General features: G+C 34.5%; 1 protein-coding gene across 14 annotated transcripts; it reads left to right on the top strand.

Moving 5' to 3' along the window:
• The first annotated feature begins 588 nt into the window (after positions 1-588).
• Positions 589-18,505, top strand: LOC113506818. 14 transcript variants are annotated; one of them, XM_026889666.1, is made up of 7 exons: positions 3,765-3,802; positions 4,070-4,248; positions 5,293-5,461; positions 14,500-14,578; positions 15,421-15,487; positions 16,336-16,566; positions 18,184-18,497. In XM_026889666.1, the coding sequence occupies exons 3-7, from the start codon at positions 5,317-5,319 to the stop codon at positions 18,439-18,441; spliced, it is 780 nt and encodes a 259-aa protein (XP_026745467.1). In that variant the 5' UTR covers positions 3,765-3,802; positions 4,070-4,248; positions 5,293-5,316; the 3' UTR covers positions 18,442-18,497. The 14 variants fall into 14 exon arrangements, with proteins under 14 accessions (XP_026745462.1, XP_026745467.1, XP_026745466.1 ...); XM_026889661.1 differs by lacking the exons at positions 3,765-3,802; positions 4,070-4,248 and adding an exon at positions 589-631 and having other exon boundaries at positions 18,184-18,499; XM_026889665.1 differs by lacking the exons at positions 3,765-3,802; positions 4,070-4,248 and adding an exon at positions 8,816-9,014 and having other exon boundaries at positions 5,381-5,461; positions 18,184-18,496.
• The last annotated feature ends 49 nt before the right edge of the window (positions 18,506-18,554 follow it).

Genomic DNA, 18,554 nt, shown 5'->3' with positions numbered 1-18,554 from the left:
TTAAAAACATGACTTCGAAAGCATATAGGTGGTGTTCCGTCCCTCTGTGTACTAATACGTCCATAAAAACTCCTGAGAAGTTATTTATTTTCGTTCCTTTCGATAAGAAATTAAGAAAAAAGTGGCTTGAACTTGCAAGACGTGATTTGAAAGGAATATTACCCACTACACAGCTTTATTTTTGTTGAGATCACTTTTGACGTAAGTATTTCCTTTTTTATTTGTAGAATTTGTTGCTAAATTCATTTTAAGCTTATTTTATGGAAGTATACTTATTGTAATCAAATCCTCAATGAATGAGCTATTAAAAAGGTATTTTATTTCATTTTCAGTTACCAAATGATATGGCAAACTACATGCAGTATCATGTGATGGGTCAGTGTCGCAGATTCGCATGAAACCTGGGTGCGTTCCCTCAAAATTTGAATGCCAACCTGACGGAAGTAAACCAACTTCCGACTCAAACAAAGGAAATATGGTGCGAAAAAGCAAAAAGAAAAATATATCAGAAGCTGAGCAAGAATTAACAAAATGAAACAACTACAACTTCAACAGAACAGCTGGAACTTGAAGACCCAACCCCGGAACATCAGCCATGCAGGAAAGTACTACAAAAGATGCACCTAAGATGGTAAATAAATCCATTAAAGTGTATATAAGGAATAAGTTCAAGAAGTAAAGTTGTTTATACAGAAATAAAATCGAAACCCTTTTGTCGTTCTGCTTTACTTCACCATTTAAAATCACAAGTACAAGCCATCCATATCCAACATACAAAAATGTTCCAAGAAAATAGGATATTGATATTTTCATGCACACCATCATCATCAAAAATCATCTTTAAAAATTAAATCGTCTTCAGACTGCAGTGAATTAATTGAAGACGATAAGAAACAAGAGTCATCAAGAATCTTGGCATATACATTGGAGAAAATAAAAAGCAACCACGGTCTTACATTGGAGCTCCTAACAGTTGTTACTACCTTATAGATTTAATTGAAAAAAAAAAAAAAAAACCCACACACCATTATAATAATGTGCTTGAAATAAAATTAAATAAAATAGTAGTTTTCAGAGAGCTTTCTGAAGATTTTTCTATTGATCCGACATATGCCTAAAAAGCAAACCACTAATAGCTAGTTTGATGCGACCTTTTCTTGGTGTCTTAGATAAAGATTCTATAAGAAAAAAATTACCTATGGCCTTTAGGCATAAATATTACAATGTAATTTGACAGTTGTGTTGCTTTCTTTAAAATCCGCTATTAAAATTCCTTCGAAATCCCAAAATATTGTGGCCATGATACACAGCACATGCACAGTTGTTTTCGAAAGTCCCGTCATAGCTGCTAATTGTTTTGTCTTCAACCGCCTGTCTTTCAGTACTGTCTCTTCGACAAATTGAATGTTTTCGTCAGTAATGGCCTCGGACGCACGTCCTTGGGAGGCCTTTCAATTGATTGTCTTCTTAAATGAAACTGTATCGCCCACTCTTTTCTGGTAGAGTATGACGGGGAGGATTGTTTGAATACAGCATCCAAAGTTGTTTGATTTCGGCCGGCGTCTTTCCCTCTTTGGTCAAAAATTTAATTACGGTTTGATACTCACTGTTATCCATTTCGAATTTTCTGTCGACTTTCTAACTTTAAAAGGTTATAACTTATATAAATGGTATAAATCAGCATTATGCTGAGCATCGGCCGTTTTGTGTTAATATGACGCATATTTTCCCCCTTCTATTTTCTATTTTAATTTATTTGTTTTTGTGTGTATGCGTCACTTTTTTAGCACAAATAAATATATTTTCTTTCTTTCTTTCTTTCAAATGAAATATACTAATACTTTGGATTGTGGTTATGTCGATAAAAGTCAAGTTATTCAATGTCAAGTTTGATATTTTTGATTAATGCAATGCGGGTAGGCCGGAAACTTTTGGACCCTACTACGTTACCTTACTTAGGTGCAACCCTTTTTTTCAATTGAAAAGTAGCCTATGTCCTTCCTCAGGCTCTAAAAAATATATGCACCAAATTTTTCAGGTTCAGTAGCTTTGGCGTGAAAGCGAGACAAACAGACAGAGAGAGATACTTTCGCATTTATAATATTAAGTATGGATTATAGACACAATAGGGATGATGACTGGGTATAAAAAGAAAAAATCTCATTAGTCCCTCAGTTAGATGATTGAAAAGTATGAGACACATATTTTTTTCCTTTTTCAGAAAAAACTAGAATTGACAAAGATTAACTGCTTTAAAGTTTAGGAGAGGGGCTTGTGACGTAACGATAGAGTAAAAAAAAACTCAGTCGTGACGTCACGCGTAAGTTTCATTCACTGTAATTTGGTCAAGTTATGTTTGCGGGACAATTGAAAAAATACGTATCCATTATTATACAAAAATCTACAAGACGGACACAGCAAAAACAAATTGTCATCATCCCTGTTACCATAATGCTAGCTTTATTATAGATTGCTTGGATATAGTGATCCGAATGAAAAATCAAAATCACTTGAAGATAACATTATTTAGAGTCTTTCTTTCCGAACGATATTTGTCTTGAAAACTGATTCATATCAATGTTTCTGCCGTAATGTTTTACCAAATACTTTATATAGCGAGCTTCGAGAACAAACATATTATATCATAATGGAAGTTGAAGAAACTATGAAGAATGAGGAATATTATACCTCATTGAGTAAGGTTAGGTTATGATGGAACCGGCTTAATATATTGTTAAAAGTTTCTTATCTATACTTCTATACTAATATACACGGTGATTTTTTAATCGTCTTACAAAAGAAGCCCAGTTCATGTATCCGACGTAAAATACCCCTAGGCGCGATTATTATTTTTTTATTATCAACTATGACAATAATTACGAAGAAAAATTAAACAAGAGAAATCTGAAAATTCTCTTAAAAATGATAAAAACACCGCCGCCCGCGCCCCTCACCATTGTTACAAGGCTCGGACCGCGCTCGCAACAAAGCTGTGTTTCTAAAAACTACGAATTGCAAAATAATTTTGAATAAAAATTGCATTATTTTTTTTTTAATCTCATAAATACCTATTTTTTTATCATGAACGTGTTCTAGTCATTGGATACATGAACTGGGCTGCTTTTGTAAGACGACTAAAATATCTCAGGAACTACTGGTTCAAATCGAAAAATTATTTTTATGTTCAATAGATCATTCATCGAGGAAGGTTTTAGGCATCACGTTGCGACTAATAGGAGCAAAGATACAATGGAAAATATGGAAAAAACAGGGTAGATATAAATTATAACTCATATCTTCTAACCACGCGGACGAAGTCGCGGGCAACAGCGAGTAATGGGGAATATGCATGATTTTTTTTTTATTTTTTATATGTTTCTACTAGTTATTACATTACCAAACATACAAATATCACGTCGAAAATATAAACTATTATGCAAAAAATTAAATATTAAAATCGCGATCAATTTAAACGCGGCCATTTTGGCGCGCTTGCTCGTAACGTCACCAATGTCACCATTACACGAGTTCGATGTCAACAGCAAAGTGTTTGGTTTACAAAATTACCAAAAAATAAATAAAGTGAGTGAATATCGACTTAATTACCATGGAAAAGCACAAAAAACCATATTATAAATATTGTGTCGTTCCTATGTGTCCAAATAACATCAACACTGCACCTGACAAAGTGTATTTCCTTATGCCGAAAGGTGAAAATCTAAGGAAAAAGTGGTGCAAGGCGATGAGAAGAGACAATGTATCGTGTTTGAGCTGTTTATACTGTTGTGAAGATCATTTCAAAGTAAGTAAAGATATCAAAAAAGTAAAATACATATACAAATCATTCTTACTTTTACCTACCTACTTGTTTTGCTTACAAACCTCTACAAAAACATAACCTAGTTTACAAAAAGATGTAAAGATATTATTAAAAATTCTTATTCGATATTCTAAATTTATCTTTATGTATGTATAAGTATTATTCATGAATAAAAACATCTAAATTATTAGAGTAAGAGGCAACTTCGAGACTAGTTTTATTAACCTTTATATTATTTTTGGGTTTCAGATTGAAGAGGATACAGAAAATTATATTAAATACAAAATAATGGCATTAGAACATGGACAAAAAGTGAAGTTGCGATTAAAAAAGGAGTAGTGCCACATATATTCCAGTGCCAGAAAAACGTGGCCATCATAAACACGTCGATTTTCGGAAGATTATCCGACTGCGCTTTTACGAAACCGGTTTCAGTCATTCTCTAAGTCCTTCCTAACAATTAATTAATACTTTGAACACATAAAACTATTAACTTAAGATAAAAAAACAGCGACACAATACAATAACAATTATTCCTCAAAAAAGAAACCATACAAATAGCTTGTTGACAGCAGACGTCTCGTGTAAAACTGACGTCACGTTTTGTTCCACCAATAGTGTTGCGTTTCGAAAATTTGCGCGGTTATTTCAAAACAGCCACTTTTTGATGATTAATTTTCATTATTAAATTAAAATTAATTCTAAAAATAATTATATAGTGTGTTTTCAGTAGCAATAAATATTACAAAAAAAAATATTTTGTCCATATTTAAGTCACGTGCATATTCCCCATTATATAATTTAGAGACAATTATGGACCCTGTTGAGCACAGCATATAACAATAGTAGGAGAGAGGATGCAGAGGGGTTTATTCTATGCATTATTATTATTAGTTATTAAGTTAGTAATTTAGAGTGTTTCCGTAATTGTCATTGGTGTCATAGAATAAATGAGTAAAGTAACAACTTTGGAAAAGGCACAAGTAGGTACTTCGCATATTGTGTTGGAATCAAAACCGCATCTCGTGCAACCGCAAAGCCATTCGACATATTTAGGCCCGATTTTTCAATCGTCAGATAACTTTTATCTGAGGTATAAATATGGCCGTTTGACATATTTTCTATACAAAATCTGTCAAAACGTCGAAACTTATTCGTCAAATAAAAGTTATCTGGCGATTGAAAAATCGGGCCTAAAAAAAATAAAAGTATACTCCCTTATTAAGGAATTAAATGCTTTTATAGCGGGGGTTTCACAAACATTCAAGTCACATGCACAAAGACACCCAGACTCAGAACAAGCATTCGTGGATCACACAAGTGCTTGTCATACGCGGGAATCGCCCCAACACGCCGCGCTCAGTGGGTTTGGCGTGGTGACCTCAAGCACTCGGCTATCCGTGCTGTCAAATATTAAAGAATAGGTACGTAGGTATTTATATATTATATTTAAGAACATTATTTTGTTACAGTCGGAGAATGAAACCCAGTGTCACATGGGGTCTGTACCTCCAGGTGATGTGCCTTCAAGATGTGATAGTCGGAAGCAAACAGAAGAGGAACAGGCGGAGAAGACTGCAGAAGGGAAGATTGGGAACTGGATAACCTTATACCGGTCGGCGACTTCTTCTAGTTTTCACGGTATTTATATCAATTTTCCTTTTTGTATTGTTCTGTACTCATTGGGTAAAACGAAACGAAGGTTTTATTGTGTGTCACCAGGCTGTATCTCATGAACGGTGATAACTATTTCTCGTGCCGATATGAAAACAATTATTCTACGTTTAGTACGGTCTTACATTTTTTAATGACCCTTTTCTCTCTAAATTTGTATTTTTTTAACCTATAAACTCTTTTAACCTTTGACTTATTCACGCTTAAGGTATATTAATAGGAAATTTAACAAGTTTCTAAAAAACTTTTTTTTTGTTGCGTTTACCCTACGAATTATAATAATTCCGTATATTGTAAACATCATGTTAAACGAAACGCAACTCAAAACAATCTGTCAAAACATTCGGTTCAGCAACATGGCGACTTATCAATCGAGTGACGTCACACGTTTGTGTATCAACGCCGGAGTGCGAGTCGAATCGACAGTTTTATCATTTTATAATAGTTTCTAGTGATAATTGACTGAAAAAAAAAATGAGTTATAAATCGTGTGCAGTGCCCGGGTGCACAAATACTACTATAAAGACGCCGGCGAAACTATTTGTAACCGTTCCTAAAAATACGAAAGTACGTAATAAGTGGTTTCAACTTGCAAGCAGGAATCCTAAGGAAATAAGGCATAATACGGTTGTCTTCTTCTGCCAAGATCATTTTGATGTAAGTAAACATGTTATTACTTATTAATCATTTTGTACAGTAATTATATTATAGAATATCTATTCAACTGTTTTGAGGTTATGAAATTGACATCTCATGTAAATATATAAAATTCCCGTGTCACGATGTTAGTTACCGTACGCCTCTGAAACGGTACGACCGATTTTTATGAAATTTTGTTTACATCTGGGGTAGGACTGAGAATAGAACAACATCTATTTTTCATACCCCTGAGTGACAAGGGTTGCCCACACTAAAATTTATTTTTTATTTTTTGGACGAAACTTTTTGTTTTTATTGTTTTATAATGTAGCATTAAAAATGCATCCAACTAAAAAAATTATCAGGCAAAACGACGTTTGCTGGGTCAGCTAGTATGTAATAAAAATAAGATATATTTCCGCGTAAATTGACGAAAATGCGAGACCGGCCATATTGTTTACGTCTTTCTGTTAGTAAACAATTTGCGACGCTGTTTGTTCTGTGGAAGTTCAGTATTTGGAATTTAAAATTAGTTATAATCCTTATCATTGGTGTGCTGTTCTTAAACGTAAAATACTATTAAAAGAACACCCAACAAGTTATGGTTACACACGCCAACTGATAAGACTATGAGAATTAGGTACTTGGTTAACACTTTTGGGAAGTGATCCAGGGCTTTTGTCTTAAAAATCTCGTCTGTACTTTTATGACGATTATTTCGATGTAAGCATTCTGGTCTTTACCAAATCCATTAGGTACCAAAATCATGGATTTTGAGGTTAAACTTATAATGTAAAGTCGTAAGTATGTAGTTTTAGTAGGAAAATTGCCTGAAAAGTTATATGTAGTAAATGAAATTCTCGTGTCACGGTATACAAAACTGATCACCTCTGAAACGGCTCGACCGATTCTTATGGATTTTTTGTTGTGTACATATTCATTGGTTCTGAGAATAGGCTAGTTGGCACTTTTTTATTATTTGATATATTACATATATTTTTGCTATGCAGCCATAAACGCAGTCCGCCATGATGATCTATATTATCTATATTATCTGTGCCGTGACGTGACGTGAGTACGTGACTTTTCTTGTAAATAATGCGCGTAACCTTTTTATCGGAATTCAAAACTATGTTTTCTAAAGGATTAAATGATAAATATAGTAATTACCACTATTGTATCGTGCGGGAATGTAAGAATACATCAATAAGAAACCCGGAAAAGTTGTGGATTAAAGTACCCAGTGATGAGAAAATGCGAAACACCTGGTTACAACTAGCTAACAGAGATCCCGTTTCTCTGTCCAGTGGAACTGCAGTGTATTTCTGTGAAGATCACTTTAATGTAGGTTCAAGAAACTGACAACTAATGAAGAATGTTAACTAATTTTGATTATTAAATTAGCACTCCATATTCTCTGTCTAAAATAAAAAATACTAGTGAAAAAATTACTTCGATACCTCAATTAGTTTCCGATTTAGACGTAAAACAAGTTGTAAACGCCCGGTGATGGTGTGACGTCACACCACAACACGCTCAATCTGGCTCACTCAGTCCGCTAGCGATCGCGCGTCCGTGCCGTCAAAATGTCCAATCCAAATACCAGAAAATCATGTGTTGTGCCTAAATGTAAAAATACAACTACCAATTCGCCGGATAATTTTTTTTTTATCGTTCCTAAGGACGTTAAAATGAGAAAAAAATGGATAAAAGCTATGAAGAGGTTAGATCCGTTTGGAGATAACAGTACAGTTTATTGTTGTGAAGACCATTTTAACGTAGGTAACGTAGGAATATTGATCATATCTTATAAAGGTACATTAGTAATAATAATTATTTTCACCTGACCATAAAACATTTTTTTACCAGTTTAATAATCTCGTGTTTATTGATTTTATATTGGCAGCAACAATGCAAAATCATTAAGTACGCGATTAATCCGAATTAAAATAGTTTCAATATAATTTACAGTGATCGTGAATACCTAAGACATTACTATTATAATCTTTGTAGTTTACATTTATTTTATACCTATAAACAAAAAATGGTCAGAGATGCCAGAATTTTCCGTGTTCTCACATAGTACTACATGTTATAATATTTTGAGAACATTGCAGCTGTTTTGCGTTATCCTTTGTTTTCTATACAAGTTTTAATCTATACTAGACTGTGCTTCTGCTCTGCTCGTATGGGCTAGGTGTAGGTAGATGGCTTATAATAATGCGCAACCATTAATCCATCTATTTTAGGTAGATTGTCCGATTGCCCTTTTTCGAATCCTTCATCCATTTTATTAAACGAATAATAATTACTATTATTGGATTATTAACGTAATTCGCGGACGAAAACCCATCTAAATACTGCGCAAGCTATTACACCTACTACAGCGCTGCCGACTTGTTGATACTAAGCGCGGGGGCCGGGCCGCGCGGCTCGTTGTGGTGTGACGTCACAAGCGGTCACGTGACTATTAGCGGGACTCGATATTTTCGAAACTTTGAATGCGTATAAAATCAATACTACTTGGTATTTTTGACTACGATAAAAACTAGTGTATTTGTATACATACAGGCTTTACTGAGACCCAATTTCAAGGGATTTGGCATACCTAGTAACATTCTTCATTTTTGGAACAGATTCGGATTCATAACATACATAACATTGGTTCTGTTTTTATTTTAGCTTGAAAGTGACATGGAAAATTATATACGATATAAAATCATGGGTTCAGTTAAAAGAATCAAAATGAATCCTAATTGTGTGCCAACTCGATTTAGTTGTCAAACGGAGGGAAAACGCAAGCATTTGGTAACTAAAGTTGAGGGTGTTGTCAAGAAAAGAGTACACTCCATTGAAAAATCTACACTATCAAATAGTTCAGGTGAGGTTACATAATATAACTATCTAATGTAACTATATAAAATACTAGCGACCTGCCCCGGCTTCGCACGGGAGGACATTTATTTTTTAAGCTTACTTTTCCGGGATAAAATATAGCCTATACGGATTCGGAAGAATACCTCTAAGTAATGTTAAAAAAAAATTGAAACACTCCAGTAGTTTTTGAGCCAATTCAATACAAACACACAAAAATACAAAGGTTTCCTCTTTATAATATTAGTATAGATAAATACTAAGTCAGTCAATTTTAATTGCATGTTGACCATCATTAAATGGTTTGTTCATAAAATTTGCTTGTTTCAGTGCAGAGCACTCCTTATGTTCAGGACACATTTTACATTTCACAGTTCAGATTTTACTTTCTCTTTTAAGTTGAAAATAATCAATTGCAATACACCATTTGATTCTCCTGCACACCTGAATAAGAATATAATAATTAAACAATATCATATTGGATAATATTCACACAACGCCATCTAGTCTCAAATTAAGCAGAGCTTGTGTTATGAGTAGACAACTGATAAATGTACTTATATATTTCTAAATACATACATACATATTATAGATAAATTACACCCAGACACCAGAACAAATGATCATGCTCATCACACACATTTGTTCTGGGTGGGAATCGAATCCACGACCGCCGGTATATCAGTCAGAGCCACTAACCACTAGACCAACGGGCCAGTCAGAATTATGTCGGGCTCTATCTGGTTTATATTCCGTAATCATATTTTATGTAAGTAGGTACATAAACATCAGTAATAAATAATACCTAATTGGTTTCATCTAATAATTTCTTACCGGATTCATTGTGTGGTTATCGATTTTACATTGGTGGGAAAAATGTACATTCAATAAGTACGCGATTAATCCGGTTAAAATAGTTTTATTATAAAATACAGTGATCGTGAATTCCTAAGACAATCACTATTCAACGAGCCATGAGCCAAAAACTAAACAAACTATAATTAAAAGGGTCTTTTATATGTCACGATTGATGTAGTGAACTCATTATACACAGACAACATAACAAATTGCATTTAAGAACTAAGGCTATAAAACCTATGTAATCCGTTCAGACATATCTGAAATCAAATAAAATAATTAATTAATTTTAATCTATTATCTATTAAATTGTTTTCATGTAAAATAAACTAAAAAAGAATTGATTCTCTAACACGGAACGCATTTTAATACGACTAAATGTAGAGCACAGATACTGCGAACATTTTACATCAAAATGTGACGTTTTATCATCGGTCGGATTGTTCCCGCCATCTTTACTATGGATCAACTTGTTGACGCGAGAAGTCCCACTGCAGATATTTTCGTTAATTCGTTGTTACTTTTATTGTTCTAATTAAGTTCATTGTTTTGATACGTTTAAATTCATTTAGTTTATTTTGGTTTTGTTATATTGACGTTTTTGTGTAATAACTTGAGTGAATCTGAACCTGGGCTTCATCGAAGAAAAAACGAGCAAAGAAAAATCCAATGAATTCAGCGAAAAAGGTGGCTGTTATTAATGTGTTTACACGTTGAAACAATCCGTACAAAACTTATATTGTTAACAAAACAGCTGAAATTATGGAAACTACGAGACACTGTAAACAGGTTTATAAAAAATATAAAACAACGGGCTGCCTGAGATCACCTTCAAAACCGAGAGTATCGAAGATTGATACTTTAGACGACTTGGATTTGAGTGCAATGCGCCGTTAAAGTACACACGTTTTCCCTAAACGAAATGTCTACCATTAAAAAGGTGCTATGTGAATTTTAAAAGGACAACACAAATGGGAAACTTTACATTTAATTAAATGACAATAAAAACTAAAATAAAATTTTGAGGAACATTGTTTTATTTGTTTACACTTTGGTTCAAGCCCAGATGAATAGGGTATAAGACATTACTACAACCAGACAGAACAGACATTACTCTTTCGTAGTTAACATTTATTAAGTACCTATAAACATAAAATCTGGTCAGAGGTACAAAACTTTTAGTGTCAGATCTTTATACATAGTATTATAGTTACCGGCACGGATCTTGAGCGCTGACCTTCTCCTGCGCAGAAGTGATTTATTGGAATTTTTGGGTCCCTTTTGGGGCATGATATGAAGTGAGGCGCGGGGCGTAGTAAAGTGCAGTGCGTCACTGTACTCGTGATTGGTTGAAAGCCCACAAGACGACGGGTTCGCACAATTGATTGGCGTTTTATTTTACGATGCGCAAAGCGATCCCCACTTTTCCGCCGAGCGCTCAACATCCGTGCCGTTACCTATACATATTATAATATCTGGAAAACAATGCAACTGTTTTGCGTTCTCTTTTGTTTTCTATACCAGTTTTAATCTATACTAGACTGTGCCCAGTGCTCTGCTCGCGTCGGCTAGTTGTAAATGGCTAATAATAATTTTTCATGTTTTAGATTGAAAATGATATGGAGAGCTATATTAAATATAAATTGGTTGGGGTGAGACTTAAAATGAAAGCGGGTGTAGTTCCACACAAATTCAAATGTCAAGAGGAAAAGGATGTGGTCATATAATATATAGTAAGGCCAACCTGTTTAAAAGTATTCTTACTATTACTAAAAAATATAATAATTCTGTAATTTATAAAATAACTAGCTGACCCAGCAAACGTTGTTTTGCCGAATTTTTTTTTTCTAGTTGTATGTATTTTAATGCCACATTATAAAAAAAATAAAAACAAACAATTTCGTCCAAAAAATAAAATATTTTTTTTTTAGTGTGAGCAGCCCTTATCACTTAGGGGTATGAAAAATAGATGTTCTATTCTCAGACCTACCTAATATGTATAGAAGTTTTCATAAAAATCGGTCGAACTGTTTCGGAGGAGTACGGTAACTAGCATCGTGACACGGGAATTTTATATATTAGAAGAGTATTGAAAAAATAATAATAATGAAACGTACATTTATTTGCGCCAAAACGCAGTTACCGGCGCGGTTGACAATATTGACATTTGCTATGATGTCACCTCTCAGCAAACTTGTAAACATTAGAGTCAAGCAACAAAAAAGTTATTAAATATTATTTAAATATGAATTCCAAAGGATATAAGTGGTGTGCAGTCCCTCAGTGCACTAATACATCACTAAAAACCCCTAAGAAAGTGTTTGTTTACGTGCCAAACGATAAAACGATGCGACATAAGTGGCTATCTCTTGCACGGCGAGACCCTAAAGCTGTTAGTCCTGATACATCTATTTATTTTTGTGAAGATCACTTTGACGTAAGTTGTAACGTTATTCCATATATTCATAGTATTCTGCGACATTGTTTTACATACTAAAAATTAGTTACAAGTTTTTCGGTAGTAAATCTAACCTCAAAATGTATAGAACTTGTATATCGATTGCTTTATACATTTTCCAGTTGCCATATGATATGGATAATTATATGGAATATCATATAATGGGTTCTGTGTCGAAAATACGTATGAAACCGGGTTGTTTACCCACTAAATTTGAATGCCAAGCAGACAGGAGTAAACGAGCATCTGGTATCAGCGAACGACCATATACTCGAAAAAAACAAAGACAGGACTCAAAAGAATCTATAAAAGATCTGAAAGAAAGTAGTGTAAATAAACCTCTAGTATTTGAAGAGACATCATTATGTTCAGGTACCAATGAATTTTTGTATGTTTGTTTCTTTGTATAAGCATAAAAACAATTTTTTATTTTATTATTTATTATTTATTTATTAAAAAATAGAAAATAGAAAATTACATAAAAAATCGCCAAACTGCAAAGCAGTTTGTTGGCGATAATAGCGCTCTTCATTATACATTTTTACTTTATTGTGTTTTTATAGTTTACAAATAAAAAGCTAGAGAGAATAAACCTGTTTAAAATGTAAATCATTTAAGTATTACTCAAAATTTTATCGCATATAGCTGTTGCCAGCGACTCCACATGGTTAGAAGATATTAGTTAGGAATTTTTGAATGGAATACATCGAAGATGAATAATTTGCCCTGTTTTTTTCCACATTTTCCATTGTATCTTCGCTCCTATTAGTCGCAGCGTGATGGCATATAGCCTAAAACCTTCCTTGATGAATGGTCTATTCAACACAGAATTTTTCAATTTGAACCAGTAGTTCCTGAGATTAGTGCGTTCAAACAAACAAACTCTTCAGCTTTATATATTAAAGTATAGATTATAATTGCAATCATCAACACAGAAGTATCGTTTGTGAAGACACGACAAATACATTTGTAACTGCATCCGTGCATATATATTTTTTTTTGTTGGTTTCCCATTATTAACATATTTTATGTAAATCTTACTACTTATTGGACATTTAATTTCTGTGATACTTTCTTCACAGACAAATTTGGAAATATAAGTATGTTTATAATAAAAGCTTACCTCAGCTTGAAACTAGATGGCGTTGTGTGAAACTTGTGGAATATTATATGATATACATCAACAGTAATACGTAATCCGCGAAATTTCAACTGTCTTCCTATACCAGTCATGAGATACAGCCTGGTTATAAAGCGACAGACACCGGATCCTTAAAACAGGATCCCGTTTTTACCCTTTGGTATCCAGAATAATTTCCTGAAATGTTTAAACATAAGTAGATAACCAACAATATATCTTCCCTCGGATATTTTTGAGTTTTATATTTATTAAACATTTTTGCGCCTTTTGGACTTCATCTAATGATTAAATGATGTAACGGTTTACTCACGCGTATTTATCGAGGTAGGCCGACTAGTTTCGGACCCAACCGGAGTCCTTAATCATGAGCAGACGCGGCGGGAGTAAGTTCGTATCGCCGTTGTTTCCTCACAGGTCACAGCCTTAAGACTGCGTTTCCACCAGAGACGTGCAAGCTTATAGCCAGGGATGTGTTTGTAAAGAGCCAATAGAATGTGCTTCGGTCAGCACAGCTCTGGTGGAAATGGCTCAGCGGACATCCTCGCACATCTCTGGTTGAAACGCAGACTTAGGAAGCGGTGAAGAGCGGGCGATACGGCATGCTGTATTTAGATATACAGTGATGTATCCGTGATGATGAATTGAGATACAATTTGACTGCACGGTATTGAGCCCCGCGTGGGATAAGTATTTGTGTGATCCACGAATGCTTATTCCGAGTCTGGATGTCTTTGCGAAACCCCCGCGACATAAGGATTAAATTCCATAGTGCCGGAGTCGTTAACAAAAACATATTTTGTATCGTCCTAAATTAATGTACCTTGAATAGATTAATTGGATTTTACAATCGGCTATAGAAATGACGCCGTACTCAATTTGTCTGTTTGTTTTATGTTTGTTACCGATATTTTTCATTTAACTTGAAATAGCTCTCATTTAGTTCGATAAATATCTCATCAAGTTAATCTCAGACTTTTTTTTTTGTATTTGAAGTCTGTTGCACGTTTTGTTCTCAAAATATATATTTATTTGCAGATGCATCCGGCGATCCTGTCGTGTCGGCATCGACTTCAAATCAACCTGTTCAGAGTAATGAAAAACAACTTATTACGAGGTCAGTTAACATAAGTGTAATTTCTCGACCGATGTACACCCGAATGGAGGTGCTCGATTTGATCGATCATAAGTTAAGCTGCGCTTGAAAAGGTCGGTCCTGAGATGGGCGATCTTTGTCGTAGCGAGTTCCGCCGTGTTTCGAAAGGCACGTGAACCATGAATGTTGTAAATCTTACGTGCAAGCCCTGAATATTTGGAGTTACAAGATAGGTCGCATTACATGTTCTTGACTGCACGGATACAGGATTGGTTGAGGTTACCACGCCTAACCCACAGAGCGCGACGTGCCGAGGGTTCGATCCCGCCTAAGGGCAAGCATTTGTGTGATCCATGAATACTTGTCCTGAGTCCGGGAGTCTGGTGCATATGACTTGAATGATAGTGAAACCCCCCGCGATACAAGGATTAACATCTTAAATGCGGGAGTCGTTTTTAAACGGTTTTATTTAGCTCACCCCGTTTGTTTTAAACAAACATAAAAAATGAGTGAGTTTTCACAACTCTATCTGATCTCACAAATATAGAAAAAAGTATTTTTACAGCTTTTGGTCTTAATTTTTACCGTCTAGTTCCCTTTTGTAAGGCTATAAGGAACTTCATTCCATCCATGTTCTTAACACCTCTTAAGATCATTTTTACTATTTTATTTTTTTATTTTATATTGTAAGATAGGAATAAGATGGTTTCTTTAAGTGTACCTATTAGTTTTTATTTATCTTTTAAATTGACATTTAGTTATTGATTTAGACCTTTCTTTAGTCCTAGCTACCGCATTAGGTTAAGTAACCTGTAATGGTATATTAGTGTGATAATAAAAATAAAATGTTTCGTTACTTACAGGGAGACTCGGACAGAACATAACGAGACCTATGAGAATTTAGCAGACAACAGACAAATAATGGTAAAGGTAAGTCAATACAAGTGTTAAATGATATAGAGCAGGAGTCATATAACTGGCAGAGTAGACAGATTATTAAATGATTTAACGGTTTACTCACGCGTATTTATTGGGGTAGCCCGACTAGTTTCGGACCCAACCGGAGTCCTTAATCATGAGCAGACGCGGCGGGATCGCGAGTCGAAACTAGTCGGGCTACCCCGATAATTACGCGTGAGTAAACCGTTAAATCATTTAATAATGTATCAGTCTCACGATAGTTATTATAAAAATAGAGTAGACAGAACTATTCACTTTGAGACCAGTCATCTCTATTTAGATATCATTTTGTACAACAACAGAATAATTAAAAGTAAACAACTAAATAAATACTAAAGCACATTAATTTATTATAATACTAGCTTTTCGGCCGCGGCTTCGCCGCGTTGAGGTCGGTTATATCGCGTTTCAAGAGAACTCTTCAAAAGTCCGGGATAAAAACTATCCTATGTTCTTCCTCAAGGTCAACTCTATCTCTGTACCAAATTTCATTAAAATCAGTTCAGTGGTTTAGACGTGAAAGCGTAACAGACAGAGTTACTTTCGCATTTATAATATTAGTAGGGATAACAAACTAGCTGTCCCAGCGAACTACGTACCGCCTAACAGTAGATAATAACGTTGCAGATAAAAATATATTTTTTGCAACTTTTCCATATTTTCTCACCGTTTAAACATCCCTGGATAGCAGTCCAGGGATGGTTATATTACGAATATTTCAAGACTATAAAAAAAACCCAAATCGGTTCAGCCGTTCTCGAGTTTAGCGAGACTAACGAACAGCAATTCATTTTTATATCATAGAATTATTATTACAGATTGAAGACGAGGAAATACTTGAGAAAATACAGAACAGTATAAATTATGAAACGAAAACCGTTCCACAACATGTAGAGGACAAAGTGAAAACTGATCGTCCTCGTCGAACACAAGTTAGAAAGAATGTTCTAGAAGTAACGAACGTGGTCTGTGGAAGTAAGAGGAAGAAAGAAGTTACCCTGAAGAGGAAGGTCATCTGCAGTCCTAAGGTGTATCAGAATGCTTTAGCTGTAAGTATTCTTCTAGATTTTAGAACTGAGTCAAAAAGGGGAATGCCCAATTTTGGCCATGACACGCCCAAGACAATTTTTTTAGACAAAAGTATATTGTTGTCTACAAATTGTCTCGTTTTCTGTTAATTAATCACGGTATTAATTTATCGAAACATGATTGCAAAAATTATCTGTAATACAAAGTACCGAAAATACAGAAACGACATTGTTGACATCCATAATTTTATTCTTTTGCGAATTTTTTAAAAGAGTTGCCATTTAATGGTACTGAGGTCACCACACTAAAACACTCAGAACAACATGACGCGGGTTCGATCCTTGCACAGGACAAGCTTTTGTGTGATTCCTCGAATACCTGTCCTGAGTCTGGGTCTTTATATCTGTGTCTTGAATGATTGTGAAATCCCAAGCGTCCAATTCTTTAATAATATACTACAACTTTCACACAAGGTATTATCAGTAAGTAACTACTAGATACCTGATAAACATACTTGCTAAGTATAGGTACACGGTGATTTTTTAGTCGTCTTACAAAAGCAGACCAGTTCATGTATCCGACGTAAAAATACCCCTAGGTGCGATTTTTTTTTATCATCAACTAAGATAATAAGTACGAAGAAAGTTAAACAAAGAAATCTGAAATATGCTCTTAAAAATGATAAGAACGCCGCCGCCCGCGCCCCTCACCATTGTCACAAGGCTCGGACCGCGCTCGCAACAGAGCTGTGTTGCTAAAAAACTACGAATTGCATCATAATATTGAATAAAAATTGCATTTTTTTATCATGAACGTGTTCTAGTCATTGGATACATGAACTGGCTGCTTTTGTAAGACGACTAAAAAATCACCGTGTATAAATATTTCTAAATTTTATTTTATTAGGGGAGCTTACAGCTTAATACAATTAGTTACACAACTTAGATTAATAAATGCCAATAACAAGCTTCCACAAATAGTTTGAAAAGCATAATGGTAACGTGGTTAGTAGGTATAACAGTGTCACAATTGGTTAAACAAGTTTGAGCGTATATACATATATTTGTACCCAAAAAAATAAAATTTAAGCATCATCAACAAAGCACTTAGTTAAATAGGATCTGGCAGAATGTTTCCTAGTAGTAAATAGATCAAAACGACTATCAGCATTTAATTCGTTAAATTTATTAAATACTAGCTGACGCCAGCAAACGTTGTTTTGCCTAATATTTTTTTTCTAATTGTGTGTATTTTTAATGCCAAATTATAAAAAAAATAAAAACAATCAATTTCGTCCAAAAAATAAAATATATATTTTTTAGTGTGAGCATCCCTTAACACACTTAGTGGTATGAAAAATAGATGTTGTTCTATTCTCAGACCTACCCAATATGTATACAAAAAATCGCTCGAGCCGTTTCGGAGGAGTACGGTAACTAACATCGTGACACGGGAATTTTATATATTAGATAATACATACGTATCTGCACAGAAACGTCGTGATCCCACGATCTCTTATATAGCATGGTATGGTCATCTGGTATGGTATAGCCACTAAACTACTAGACCAACAGGCCAATTCAGACTTAAGTGTGGGAGTCATAAAAAATAATTAAAAAGTCTGTTTTCTTCAACAGACCAAAGTCGACACTATTATAGCAAGAGTCTACCACTTCTTTAAGAAGGAATATGACTTTCTAGCGAAGAAATATGGGAAGTTGCTGGACCTGACTCCCTTCTCTAAGCATAAGGAACGGACGGCACAAGCCACCGGCTTTCATATCAATGTGGTGGAGAAGGCGGTAGCTGAAGTAGTGAAGAAGCCAGGGAAGAAGCCAAAGAAGAAGAAAAGAAAGAAGAATATAAAGAAAATAGAGGTGGAGGATAATAGGTGAGAAGAATTTTTTATAGTAACAATCGTGAGACTGATTCATTATGAAATGATGTAACGGTTTACTCACGCGTATTTATCGGATCGCCCGACTACTTTCGGACCAACCGGAGTCCT

Source organism: Trichoplusia ni (genome assembly GCF_003590095.1).
Source record: "Trichoplusia ni isolate ovarian cell line Hi5 chromosome 26 unlocalized genomic scaffold, tn1 tig00001333_group25, whole genome shotgun sequence".
Lineage (NCBI taxonomy): Eukaryota > Metazoa > Arthropoda > Insecta > Lepidoptera > Noctuidae > Trichoplusia > Trichoplusia ni.
This window is presented reverse-complemented; position numbering and strand designations above follow the sequence as displayed.